At 41.5% G+C, this 14,908-nt stretch overlaps 1 protein-coding gene across 3 annotated transcripts in view; it reads left to right on the forward strand.

The window, feature by feature from the left end:
- The window catches only part of UST (uronyl 2-sulfotransferase), a 240,374-nt gene that overhangs the window by 125,703 nt on the left and 99,763 nt on the right, over positions 1–14,908 (forward strand). For all 3 annotated transcript variants that reach the window (XR_331477.5, XM_075924400.2, XM_006114947.5), the window contains one exon: positions 3,719–3,798. Coding sequence is in view for 2 of the 3 variants with exons in the window: in XM_075924400.2 (XP_075780515.1) it covers positions 3,719–3,798 (80 nt within the window). In the remaining variant the exon portion in view is untranslated. The remainder of the gene's footprint in view (positions 1–3,718; positions 3,799–14,908) is intronic.

A 14,908-nucleotide genomic window follows, 5' to 3' on the forward strand; every position in this document is an offset into this window, starting at 1 on the left:
CCTTAGTATCTCTCCTCCTCTTATCTTTCTCCCTTTCAGCCCTTTGTTTAATCGCTCTTTTTAAAGGGTCTGTAATCTCTGTAAATAGCAACAAGCAAAGGTAGACTTGACCTGACATGCTGGAGCAAGAATGATAGTCCATAAGTAGAGGGCCATGTTTAACAAGAGAGATGAAATAATCCTATGGCTGCATGGGTGCTCCTCATACATATCTCAGGGAACATCAGTTGTTGAGGGCAGGGAGAGAGAATATTTTAGTTAAAGCTTAATTGCCCTTTTATTCTAACTTCTAGATGTAATATATAAGGATTGGCATGACACTTTGGGATGCAGTTTGATATAGGTATGGTCAAAAGACCATTTTCTCTTAAACTCTGTTGGGTTTTTAGCATGGTTATTCATTAGACCTGTTGGTTTCATATCTGTTGAATGACAGGCTTGATGCCAGATTTCTCTGTGTTCACATGTGGCGGGTAAGATGCCATACAACTTTAAGAAAAAAAAATCTTTCATAACATTGAGGGAAATCATCTTCTAAATTCTTGACTTCTCAGTTCTGTATTTATATTTATTTATTAAATATATGTATACAAGTTAGAGAATAATTTTAGATTAGAGCAATTCATCCTCTTCTATCACTATTTTTCTTTAAGGATTCTTCCCATGTTGTTCATTAGTTTCCATTACCCCGTTTATAAAATTAACAGTATAATTATTGTGCTTTTCAAATGCAGTCATGTTCAGTGTCTTTTATTCTGTAATACAGCCTTGAAATTTTTGATGTTGCCAGTTAGAAAATAAGAGGAAAGTAAAAGTCAGAGTAACAAGAATGATTGGAATTTTTTGCATATACTGTATTTCATTTAACATGTTCAGACCCTTGACATTTTCCAGAATGCTGTACAAATTAGAAGTCTGCCCATGTGAGAATATATATGCATACATGGGTGCATGCATATGCACACACTTTTTTCCATTTTTCATGTCAGCTATTTTACATGGAAAGATTTTAAACTCTTGCTAAAGTAGTAGGCCAGAAGATCATTATTTGAAAAAAAAATTGTGCAATGTAGATTATATTCACATGTTAAATATGTTATACAGAAGAAGAGATAGGAATTGTCGCCTTATATATGTATGAACAGACATGCATTCATACTCTCTGTATTTTCTGGAAATGATAGAAATTATTATCCTTATGTAAAACTAGAGGGCTTATCCAGCATTGCCCAGGTCCTTAAGGGCCGAGGGCTGGTGGTATGGGGGGTACAGGAGTCAGGGCAGGGCCTTGGGGATATTGGGACTAGGGCAGGAGGCTGGGGCCAGGGAGGTTGGGAGTAAGGAGGAGCTCAGAGTGTTGTGGGGGGAGTCTGGTCTGGCAAGGCTGTCTCTCTCCCCACATCCAGCAGGGACCTTCTTTTTAGCCCCACTCCTCACGGTGCTATGGTCAAGGGCCAGGTGGTGAAAGGGTTTGGGGCAGGGGCAGTGTTCCCTCTAACCCAGAGCTACTCAACTTTGAAATCCCCGAGGGCCACAATGATACTCACAGCACATGCCTAGGGCCTCAACTTAAGTATAGTTGCATATATATGTAAATATATATGCAAATAACGTTTTTCACACTAATGGGCATAAATACAAAGATTAAGGCAAGACTACATAATACGTAACATAGGCCCCATTTAAGTCAGTTTTGCTGATATTAATAAAAATGCAATATTTACCTGATTTCTACCCAAATGACAGCACTTTTAATGCGCAATGACAGTCCAGGAATTTAACTATTAAAATGCATATCGCCAGAAGACCACTATATTGACTACTTTCTTGTTTTGGCTCCCACCCATGGACCGCAAACAAACAGGCCACAGGTCGCATGCAACCCATGGGCTGCATGTTGAGTAGCCCTGCTCTAAGTTGTGCAGGAGCACAACTTCTCAGGTGATTAATTAGCCCCACCTACTCAGAGGCCCAGCTGACTGACTGGGAAGGGCTGATCAATCACCTTTGAAGCTATTCTGCTTCACAGCTTAGAGCAGGCCTGGGCAAAATAAGGCCCACAGGCCTGATCTGGCCTGCCAAGCCACTGCATCCAGCCCGTGGTGGCAGCGGGGAGGCCCAGGCAGGCTCCTCAGCTTGCCCTGCAGCCCTGTGCGCCATGCAGAAACGCAGCTGCAGGGCTCCATTTCTGTTTTAAAACTGGAGGGGAAGGAGGAAGTTTTAGGAGCTGTCCCGCTACCAACATGTTCCCATTGGCCAGTTTTGGGCAGATCCCAGCCAATGTGAGCTGCTTATTGGAGTAATAGGCAGCCAAGAAGAACCATGCCCCTTCTTCTTGGCTCAGTTATTCATGAAGCACATGGCCAGGCAAGCAGGCTGGCTGGCTGGGAAACATTTTAAGCTCTGCAGTCAGTCAGGCAGGGTAGTTTGGCAGCTGGCAAGTAAGTTTCTTGGCCACAGCCTGCTTCTGGCACCCTAACCCTTTCCTGCCCCAAGTCTCTGCTGCCCACTCTACATACCCACACCCTCTGTTCCCTTCTTACAACCATACCTCCTCCCAGATCTGGCACCCCAATCTCCTGCCCCAGATCACAATCCCCTCCTACCCTAGGTCACATCCCAAACCCCTGCACTCCAGTCCCCTGCCCTAAGTCACAACCACCTCCTTCACCCATATTCCCTTCAGACTCCATTCTCCCTCCTGCACCCCAGTCCGTTCTAATTGGTGTTAGATTCATGGTGCTTTGCCATTTATCCCTTTTTATACGGGTAACCACACTAGCTCCCTTCTGCACCCAACCTCCATCCCAGACCCCACATCTCCTGCATTAATATCATGGAAGAGTGTGGCTTTTGATCACTTCAAAATCTTGGAATGGCCCCTGTCAAAAATTATTTCCCATCTCTGGCTTAGAGGGAACACTGGGAGCAGGGGAGAACAGGCTACTTACCCAGTCTAATGCAGGCAAGGGGGCGGAGCCTCAGCCCTGCTGGCCGTTTTCTAGCTTGTGCGGTTGCCTCCAGTAGTCACTCTGCAGTATCGCATCCCTCTGAACAGCAGCCCCCTCTCTTTCCATATTATGAAAAAGAGTCCCATTCCCAGCACTTCCTGTTTTCTTGGCACAACCAAACCATTGCTTTGAGTTAGGATAAGAGGAAGCTGCATATCAAATTTGATAGTCCTAGCTGTTACTGTTTAGGAGTTTTTGAACAAACCGATCCAGACAGACAGATGCACATTTTTTTAAATATATAGATAAAAAATAGTCTCCTTCCACATTTTCTGATGCAGATTTCAGACACATCGCATTTTGGATTTGCGATTAGTAGTTTAGATACACTTTGAAAATAGAGGCCACTTACCCAAATCTGAATTTGAATTTTGAAAGTTTTGAGTAAGGAGTTTAGTTTGTACTTTTCTCTAAAGTAGAAATTAACATTTGAAAATGTATAAACTCATGGTATAGTACACTGATTCCTACTACAGTGATAACATTGGTGTTAAGATTCATGGTGCTTTGCCATCTATCCCTTTTTATATGGGTAACCACACTAAAGTTACAGTCTTAGCCTGATTTTTTGCGGGGGAGTAGGTCTAGATGACTAAATGATTATATAGTGTTTGGGTGTTGCCATCTCTGTCCAAAAACACAACTTGGTTTAATTAGGTAATTTTGATTTAGTTGTAATTCTTGTTTTTTTTTTGTTTTTTTTTTAGATGGAATTGATTAAAAACATAAGCACTGCTGAGCAGCCCTATTTATTCACTAGACATGTTCATTTCCTCAACTTTTCAAGGTAAGGCACTTTACCAGTTACAAGGCTTTCTTGTTTCTTTTTACTGCAGTTAATAGAAATAACGTTTAGCTTCTCTTCAATTGCAAACTAATCTATGTCATTACTGTGAGAAAAATCTCTTTTGATGCTAGACGCTTCACAAATACGGTCAAAAGGTAAGACTTCTTTCTACATAACATTCGAGCAGTTTATTTTAATCAGCCTGCATGCCTCAGCATGCTTTTAACTACAAGAGGTAATTTTAGTTAATGACATTCCCAGCTAAAAAACAAATTATATACTGTATCGTGTATTAATAAAGTGCCTGCCAGATTTCAAATAGATTTTTGCCTCTTTGAAGTTAGCTTTATTGTAAAATATTAATTAACTTCTTCTTTTAAAGCCTTAAATTCTTGGAAAAGGAGGACGTATGAATTGGCACATTTAACTTACTATACACTGTTATGTACACCTGTTGTGTGTGTCTGCTAATAGGCTAACATCAGACTTCCAGTGATTTTTAGTGGTTTTGTACCAGGAGTGTATTTAACCTAATGGTTGTACGTTTATATATAAAATTGTCATTCATCCCAAAAGATACCAAAATGTTTTATAAATCAGATAGAAGGAATTACATTATTTAATGGAGTGCAGCCCCTTCTGGCCAAAAATGCAACAACTATTAAAAGTGTAGTTTGGAGGAGAGAAAATGAAGAATACTCAACTTGGATTAACCTAATGAGGAATTTTAGGAAGACAGACTGTAATAGTCCTCATTAGAACTTGACTCGGGCACAGAGGCTGACATTTCCGATTTTTAACGGCTACATGTGCATTGCTTTTGTTGACTATGAAAAGGCCTTCGATAGCGTCAAGTTCAATGCAATATTACAGGCGCTTGCAGAGCAGGGCATTAACATGCAATACATCAATTTGTTGAAGGAAGCTAATACAGGCTGTGCAACAGATATTACTCTCCTCAAAACTCCCTTCCGTATCCCAGTCGAGAAAGGCGTGAAGCAAGGTGATACGATTTCACCAAAGCTATTCACTGCATACCTCAAAATGGTTATGAACAAGATCAATTGGAGGAGCAGTGTCAACATAAATGGAGAATGATTATCTCATCTCAGATTCGTGGACGACATTGTATTAATTGCCGAAAGCACCAATCAATTGCAGAACATGCTACGAAGACTTGACAAGAAAAGCAGTCAGGTTGGTCTGAAAATGAACCGCTGCAAAACGAAATACATGCAATCAGACGTCTTGTGATAACAGGAGAAGAAATCGAAGAAGTGGAACAGTGCATATAATTGGGCCAAGAAGTTAATATGCGCCAAGACCTGAACGGAGAACTCTCGCAAAGGATTCGGGCAGAATGGCGTGCATTCAATTCCATCAAGGACGTCCTCAAAGGAAAAATCGATAAGACCACACGAACAAATATCTTCAATTCAACAGTGCTGCCAGCCATGTTGCATGGCAATGAAACGTGGGCACTGACAGAGAAGAGCACCGACTATTGGTAGCTGAAAGGGCAATGGAGTGAGCTATGTTGGGAATTTCCCTTCTGGATCGTATTCCAAATGAAATGATTAAAGAACGCAGCGGCGTGAAAGATATTATTGTGGAAAGCAGACATAAGAAAATGTGATGGGCAGACCACACAGCACGTCTCACGGACAATAGGTGGACCTCAATTATTGCTGAGTGGTACCCGCGAGAACAGAAAAGACTACCCGGTTGGCCTCCAAGAAGATGGGAAGATGACATTGTTAAACATTTTGGACAAACATGAAGAAAAAAGGCAAGAGTGCGAGAAGAATGGTGGATGTGTTGTGATCGGCGCAGTCTTAATGATAGCTGAAGATCGATCAATCCAGGTGACGTGGTCATGACCTGTTTTGCATTTCATTAGAAAAGTGGTTCCTCAACTAGCACAATGTCCCCAAAACCATATGGGACCACTGATTTAGTACTAATTTAGATGGAAAAGTGGCACAATAGCATTTTCTGCCACCCCCTGGAAATCTGGAAATCTTTGCAAGGGCTGTCCCAAATTCTCACCTATTTTTTTGTAATTTTTCCAATACAACGTATACCAAAATATCAGATTCATCATAATATACAAAACAGATAAAGGAAGAAGAAGAAGAAGAAGGAGAGAATTTTCACATCTCTTTTCAAGATCCATGTAAATGATAGACCTCTAAAAAGTCAGCCCAAATTGCTTTGAATTTTTATGGAATTCCCTTTTTGCAGAATACTGGTTACTTACCAGCTATAAGATCATCCACATCACTGGACCTCACGCATCAATGTTTGGTGGAGATCAACTTTTTCATTTTTGCAGGATTAATATTTTAGCAATCAAAGCAGCATGTTGAAATGACCCTGGCTTGTTGCCAAATAATCTCCAGGTACCAGGAATATAGCCAAGAATGAAACTTTAGGGGGAGGACTCCAATTTAGCATCTAATATCAAATTAGTTCCTTGAGCTATGTCATACCAGAAATTCTTGATAGAAGGTCACTTTCAAAATATACGAGCTAAAATAACCTCTGGAAGTTACATTTCCAACTACATTTGGCCTTTGAGGTCCATTGCCATTAGCCTATGTAAAGATGGGTATTTTTGAAAAAAAAAAAGACTTTTGGTGTATAGAATTGGGTCAGAGATAATTGTGTATCCAACGTGATGCAGCAGGAGAGTGAGCCATTTCCCTCCCCTCCCCAGTACCAGCTCTGCGGTGTGCCTGCCCTGTTCCCTGCATTGCTACCTCTATCAGAGGCAGCAGTGGGTGATAGGGGCGGGGGAGGCTGCTGCAAAGCAGCCTCTATCCACGACAGCAGCCTCTGTCCGTGGGGAGCTCGGACCATGCACGGACAGGGGTTACTGCCACCCTGCTCTGCTGCCTCTGTATCAGAAACAGCAGCACGAGTCAGCAGGCAGCTGGTTTGTGCAGAGAGTTGGTTTTTAAACTGGCTCCCCTAGCAGACCCGCTCCACCTGCCACCGTGCTGCTGTCTCTGATAGAGAGGCAGCAGTGCAGGGTGGCAGGAGGCTCCTCAGGAGTGGGGTTGGGGACACACTGGCTTCCGGCCCCTCCTGCGGGGCCTATCGAATAGTTATGTAACGCATTACTATTCAGTTACACGATATCTAACATTCCCAGTAAGGAAACTTTCTTTTTCATTTAAGATCATTAAAAGTAGTATTCTTTTGCTGCATAGTGAAGTTTTAAAGCTATATTAAGTTAATGTTCAAGTGTAAACTTTTGAAAGAACCGGCATAACATTTTGTTTAGAGCTGCAAATATTTGAAAGTTACGAACTGCTTCCATTCCCAAGGTGTTCGTAACTCTGAGGTACTGACTACATAAAGTGTGAGACAACTTTGTCCAGTCTCACAGAAAATGTTTTAGCTAATATCTTAGTATCACAATTGCTTAAAGAAATAGGCCTGTAATTAATATGTAGACCAAGGTCTTCATTAGGTTTGGGAATAACTGAAATGGCACCTTCTCTGAGTAAGAGGGAGAGTTTGCTTATTCTTTACCTCATTGGACATATTCAGTAACTTAGGGATTAAAGTTTGAGAGCTTTCTGTAAAATTCAGCTGCGAACCTATTTGCAACACAAGTCTTTGCTACTTTCATTCCTTTATAAACTGATTTCTAGAGGGGCACTTAAAAGCTTCTGAGAGTCCGCAATCTGTGACAGAGACAATCCACTAAAAAGTTATCTAGAGCATCTTCACTTATTCACTCTTCAGCTATATATAGTTTTGAATAAAACTGTTTGCAAACACTAGAAAAAAAAGCTGTTGAAATTGTTTATTAATATCTGACTGTGTGTACCATGAATAACACGAGTGTTATTTGTGTTAGCCTTATGATTAAATCTGTATACTCACAGCTTACCAACTGTCTCACTAGATTCCCAGTAGTTTGGTTTCAAAGAGAATAAGCAAGCTCAGTCTTTTGTGACAAGTTTGTTGATTGCTTATCTTAAACTGATGAGGAGTCTGAGTTGATTCTGAGGAGGGGATAGAAGCATAGTCTATGTCCAGGGCCATAAATCCCTTCAAAGGGTTATCAATTCCTTGTTCTCTCCTTTTCTTTTTATGGGTGGTATAAGATATGAGACAGCCTCTGATGAAGTCATTAAAGGCTTCACAATTTGAGATGATGAAGCAGGGAGTAGAGTTTTTTTTTGGGGGGGGGTGTTTTTTTAAGTCCTAACTCCTGCTGGATAGAGTTGTCAAATGATGTATTAAATTGCAGAGAAGTATTTGATCTGCACATTTTAGTTGGGGGTGCAAACTCTGGGAACCTAAAAGACACCTGTATAGGAGCACTAGAAGACTTACCCAGCATTGCTCAGGTCCTAAAGGACAGAGAGTTGGGAGCGTAGGAAGTGCAAGAGTGAAGTTGTGGGGGGGAGGGGAGGGAAGAAGGATTCAGGGAGGGAGGGTTGGGGGAGTCTTTCTCTCCCTCTCTGGCCAGTAGGTTCTTTTGGCCTCCTCAGCCCCCCATCTAGCAGGGACCTTCTTGTCCTTTTTCCTTCCCCCACTCCCCCTCCCCCCCACTTTCCTTCAGCTGGCAGGTGTGTCTCCCCCACCCCCCAGCCAGCAAGGACCTTCTGTCTCCTCACAGCTCCTCCCCGACCACCAGGGGCCTCTTCTATTTCCCCTTAACCCCTTGCATAGCCACTAGTGGGGGTTTCTTCTGCCTTCCCCCAGCCACAGTCACTAGCCATCTCTTCTGTCTCCTCCTAGCCCCTCCCCCCAACCATCAGGTGTCTCTTCTGTCTACCCCCAACATGCCCACAAGGAGCTTCTTCTATCTCCCCCTAGCCTCCCACAGCCATCGGGGGGCTTTTTCTGTCTCCCCTCAGCCAGTAGGGACCTCTTCTCTCTCCCTCCGCTCCAGCATTGTAGCTAAGGGTCTGGGAACAGGGGAAGATTTGGGGCAGAGAGGTTACTTACCTGGTCTGGTGGCAGGCAAGATGGTGAGGGATGCTGGCCATTCCTTTGGTGTTGTGGTTTCCCCCAGTGACCACTCTGCAGTACATTACTCTTCTGCAGCCTCGCCGCCCTTAATGGCCATTCTCAATATCACATCCCTCCTCCGTGTGCCCTTCCCTTTGTGTGTTATGGGAAACAGTCCCATTCCTGACACTTTCCATTTTCTTGACATAAGAAGATTCCGACCTTGCTTTTAAGTTAGGATAAAGAGGAGGCTGCATACCAAATTTGGTGGTCTTTGCTCTTACCATTTGGGAGTTCTTAAGCAAACAGACTCACAGATGACAGAGGTTAAGCCCAACATTACACAGAAGCCTGAGGAAAAGAATCCAAATTCTGTGCTATCCGGGCCTGTGCCTTAGCCATCCTTTTAAATGTGTTTATATGCAAAATCATTGAGAGCCCTCTTGGACCTGCTCTAGCTTATGGCATCACAAATGACCACTTTTGAGCCATTGGAGGACTCCAGAATCATTTGATCACAGCACGCTCTGACCACTTCTTACCCGCTCATGAGGCATGTCCTTTATTCCCAGATACTGTGAGGGCATAAGGTAGTTCCACCAGCCTTAAGCCACCAAGGGAAGTGCTAGACATAGAAGAAATTCTCTGTGGGAGAGTTCTGCTGCTGTGTAATTGAAAACCATTTGAATTATGTGATCATGTTTCCTTTACACATTATAGTTTCAAAAGATTACTAAGTCCAAGCCTGAGGTGTGGGGCGTGGTAGTTAAATGTGAATACTCTGTAGTCTGTTTATATAGAAGTGTTCTTTCAGCTGTTCCATGCACATTACTGCCTGTTCATTATTCCTTGATTATTTTTGTTTTGTTAGTTATGAAAACCTTCAAACAAAAACCATTAATCTTTCAGTTTAAAACCCATTGACATTTATTTCTTCTAGCCTGGGGCAGAAACCTGAAAAGGTTTTTTCCTTTGCGTACTACAACTGGCCAGCCTTGGCAGAAACAGCTAGTGTTCAATTTAAAAATGTCTAAAAACTTGCCTCGGGATACGTGAATGTTTCTGGTCTCGATTGTTAGAAGTCAGTGCAGGAACTTGGAAGGAACATGTTTGTAGCTGCCATGCAAATACTTTCCCAATATCTTATCAGATCAAAGGATCAAAACACAGCAAGGGTGCAAACATTGTTTAAACCTCAGCTAAATTCTTGAATATAAATACATATGAAATTTGCTTTATGCCATCTTGTAACTCTTATCTCAATGTCTGGATTACTTCTCCAGTAGCTCAAATCAGTGGAACAGTTCATTGAGGCAGGGAAAAAATTAACTGTAAATTAACTGTAATACACTTTGCAGTTTAACAGACATGCATAAAGCATCATTATAAAAGCTTATTTGACAGAGTTCTGGAAAACTGTCACTGGCAAGTGGAAGGAAAGGGAGAGTGTCTTATGTTGTTGGGCCTGCTTTAGTATGCTGCTTAAACTCATGACTAATTTAAAGCATGCAAGTAGTCCCAATGAAATCAATGAGCAGTTCATGTGCTTAGTCAAGTATGCACTTAAGTCCCTTTCAAATGGACGTTGTAACTTCTACTTTTCATAAAAAAAGTACCATTCTAGTTGTGAAGGTAATCACTCCATGTAAACGGGTGCATATTGCTGTCCTGAGTATTGCTAGATTACACAAGCAGCAGCATAATGAAAATGGCAAGAACTCAGGTCAGTTTTTTCATATCATAACAACAAAATTGACCTAGTCAAGTAAATTCCATCTGTTACTGTTAGGGAAGATTCTGAGAAGCAACATAAGAATGCGCACAGAAAGGTGATGGTAGAACAAGAAAAAGAATCTAGATCTGCAGCTATTTACAGGTGTACCCCTTTCAAAAAACAAAAAATCCCAGCAACAAACGACAAACCCTGTCTAGTTTGAGTAGTGGAATGCAAAGGGAGGGTCGGAGGGTTTGACACCTGAGAATAAGGCAGTAGAGTTCAAATAGATGATCAGAGAGATGAGAACAGGCATTGTGGGAAGAGTGCTAGAGGTTATTCATGATGCAGTACTACAGCATGGTGTCCATGCTGGCACCCTACCATTGTATCCAGAGCACAGCAAGCTCTATGCATCTCACTGAGGTGGTTTTCTTAGCCCTGGCCTACACTAGGATGTTATTTTGAAATAACCCCCTTAGCTCGAATTTATAAGTGGAGTGTCCACACTACCAAGCCTGTATTTCAAAATAACAGGCCACTTATTTCAAAATCTGTTCTCCTCCTTTCCTCAGGGAATAATGCTAATTCCAAAACAGAAATTTTGAAATAGCTTAAGTGTGGGTGCTCCAGGTCCTGCTATTTTGAAATAACTACTCCTCGGAGTAACTTGAACTAATTACTTTCCAGTGTTTCCTAGAGCTCTAAAATCGAGCTAGTGTGTCCACATTAACAGAGCCTGCCTTGGACTAATTTTGAGGCTTCCCTGTAGTAGGGACATGCTATTTTGATTTTGTGAAATTGGGAGTTCAGTCGAATTTAGTTATTTCAAAATAAATTCCTACTGTAGACACGTCCTTAGAATGCAGCAACTGCAGAACTAGTGTGCACTAAGTGTCTTGCCAGTGTGGACACCTCGAAAGCTACAGCACTGGAAAATGATATACTGTGTAGTAACTTGCCAGTGTAGACATGGCCTCAGTAACTTAGGGAGCAGCAGTGACTCTGGAAAATTGAAAATTATTTTGGTTTCTATTTACAAACCACAAGTCTCCCTTCTTCCTATTTCTGCTTTATTTGTGTGTGTTTGTTTTTAATATAGCTCCTGGTACCAAAATAAGTAAATTTTGTCTGTTTCCATCGTTCCTCAAATACACAATTGTGTGGTGTTTGGTTTTTCTTGAAAAAGTACTTCTCAGTAGCAAGCAAAGTCTTTAATGCTCTGTTTTTAAAAACAGGCATAGCAGCTAACACTGACTTGTTTATTAATTACAAAGGGTTCAGTACAGCCAATAGGTTTGGGCTGTTTACCTCCACTCGAAAGTAAATTCAGAACTATTGTTAGAAATAAAGCATGCCCTCTAATGCTTTATATAAAAATATAAAAGCAAAATTCAATTCAGATTACTCCATAACTGATTCCCGGATAGTGCCCATTTGCATTAGTAAAGTCATTTTCTTTACATACTTATATCTTTTCTGCAAATTACAATGGTTCTGCTACAACTGGTGCTAAGTCTTGAATCTAAAAATGCAATTTTATAGTGGTACCAAAATATTCTCCCTCCCTTTTCTTGAACTGCTTTCTTTCTCCCACTCGGAAGCAGTTCAAGAGTTCAATTTTAAAATGGCTTGACATTCCAGCATTTCTTGTTGTTCTTGGACTGCTCTATAGTGGATCAAGCGTGTATGGCTTTGGGACTGTGATTTCTCTTTGAAACTCCATTTGTTTTTTCACCTGGGAAAGTGAAGAGTGCATATAAAATCATGCAACTCGAAAGCTGGGTTTTTTTCTTTTAAAGTTGAGTAGTTTGGTGCAATACCCAAATACTTCAAATCAAACCCTACGATACTAAGAGTATGTCTGAATTACAGCCGCTATTGGCTAAAATGTATGTCACTCAGGGAAATGGATATTCCACTCTCTGGAGCGATACAGTTTACGCTGACATAAGCATTTGTGTGCCCAGCACAGTGTCAGCATGTAAACGCCTGCTGACATAACTTATGCCACGAGTAGAGGTTGTTGTTTTTTGTTTAGTTTTATTGTTTTGATTTGCCCTTCTCCAAATGCACTGCAAACAGCACACCTGTGTTGGTACAACTATGCCATTGCACTATTATACAGTACATATAGACATTTCCTAAGTCTCTCCAGCACCGTGGCAGGGCCCAACAACTAAGCCTTCAGCCTAGCACCAGAAAGTCATTTTGAAGGAAGAATAACTGGAATATTTTGAACTTTTCTATATTCATAATAACTTTTAGTTTGCTAGTCTGGAGTAGGGCTGTAACAAGGTAACCAGTTAACCAGCAGCCCTGGGTGGAAGGCTACTCTGGCTTGGCTTGTGGCCTGCTAGGTGATGCAATGGAAGAAGGGCGACAGCTCCATGATTAATTGGTTATATAGGGGCTATGTCTACACTTGCGGCTTGTTGCGCGAGTAATATGCAAATGACGCTAAGCGTGGAATATCGCCGAGCCTCATTTGCATACCTAATGAGCCACCATTTTTTCAGAAGAGGCTCTTGCGCAAGGAGGAGTGTCTACACTGCCCCTTCTTGCGCAAGAAAAACCCTCTTGCGCAATGCCGTTCTTCCTGAAAAGTAATAGGTGTAACGGCATTGCGCAAGAGGGTTTTTCTTGCGCAAGAAGGGGAAGTGTAGACACTCCTTCTTGCACAAGAGCCTCTTCTGAAAAAAATGGTGGCTCATTAGGTATGCAAATGAGGCTCGGCAATATTCCATGCTTAGCCTCATTTGCATATTACTCGCGCAAGAAGCTGCGAGTGTAGACATAGCCATAGTGTTTAACTGGATAAATTTGTAAACTAGTTTGCATTCCTAGTCAGGAGTATCCCTAGATGGTGATAATATAGACATTTCTGTAGCAATGGTTAACATTGCTGCGGCATTTCAGTTCTTAACCCTGTTTTCAGTTACTTGTAATTGTTTAAAAATGTGACCACTTAGGATGAAATTTCCTAGCTCTAGTTTCTACATGAGACAGATTTTTTTATTTGTTTTTTTTTTTTGTTTTGTTTTGGTGAGGAACAGTTAAACACTTAAAGCTGTGTTTTAGTATGAGTCAAGTTTTAGAGAATTTTAGTATCTGCACTACAAATAATTAGGGCAAACTTTTAATGAAAAGTTCTGCAGTTGAAATGGCTGAGACTAGAAATTTGAAATTCAATGGAGAGATTCTCTTAACAGAAGAGAAGTGTCTTTGATTATTCTGCTCAAAACCGATTGAGATTTAGCTGATTTAAGAGACTGAAAGTTGCACTTTGTACACACAATGAAAATATTTCACTTTATCAGTGGTGTGTTTGAACACACCATTACACATCAATGTTGGGAAGAAAAATAGCCAGTGCTGATCATGAGTGCATTACTGATATGACACTGTACTGATTGTGCATATCTCCTAAAATGCAGATTAATGTGTTTGTTGAATGAGCCATGCTATAGTGTTCATAGTAGAGAATGAGAGTTATAATAGCCATCATGCAATCACTGTTCCTTGGCTTGCCCAGCTCAGTTGTAGGAGCACTTGCCTCCTTGGATGCATACCTGGAGCAGTGTAGGATAGTCTCATATTACCTAGCTAATAGATCCAGATTGATGGATTTTTTTTTTCTTAATAAATCTTCTTCCCTAGGAAATGCCATTAAAAACTACGTTAAGAGAAAACCTAAGACTCCATGGTAAAACCCGTAAGTTGGGAAATATCAAAGTTGAATACACAAGGCTAAAACCCTACATTTTGTATACATCATTATACATACTGTGAGACATTTTCTATCACCTCACAAGATCGTCCTTATAGAATGCACACTGACTGGCTGGCTACAACGAGCTACAGTCCCTCTTACCTCTTTTTTTTCCTCCTTTTGAACTCAACATCTTAAATCACAGTAACCATCACATAATGGAAGGCACAGGACAATTACTATGTGCTCTTTGTCCATTCTGCAATCTGGAACATTTTTGAAAAACACTGTGTGGTATTGGGCAGTGTGAAGATAGTACCAGTCACCACAGGTGTTTCTCCTTGTGTCTGGGTCTGACACAAGCTCTCCATATGCTGTCTCACGCACTCTTTTGTTCCAACTCCAGGTCCTGTGCCACTTTGCTATTGCTGGTAGGGGATCTCAGGCATACTTGTTAATCTAGGTCAGGGTTTCCCCACCTATGGGTCACACACCCAAATATGGGTCACCATTACATTTCAAAAGGGTCGCCAAGTGTCTCCCCAGTTGGCTCCCCTCATCTCCCTCCCCCCCATTTTTGAATTGCCTTGGGTCACCAAGTCTTCCTGAATTGTCAAAATGGGTCCCCATCTGGAAAAGGTTGGGAACCGCTGTCTAAGACTAGCAACCTAGATCTGCTCCGTCTCAGTCCTGGTTGTTGTTTTCTTCCG

This window comes from Pelodiscus sinensis, chromosome 3 (assembly GCF_052426305.1).
Source record: "Pelodiscus sinensis isolate ZL-2025 chromosome 3, ASM5242630v1, whole genome shotgun sequence".
NCBI classification, from domain to species: Eukaryota; Metazoa; Chordata; order Testudines; family Trionychidae; genus Pelodiscus; species Pelodiscus sinensis.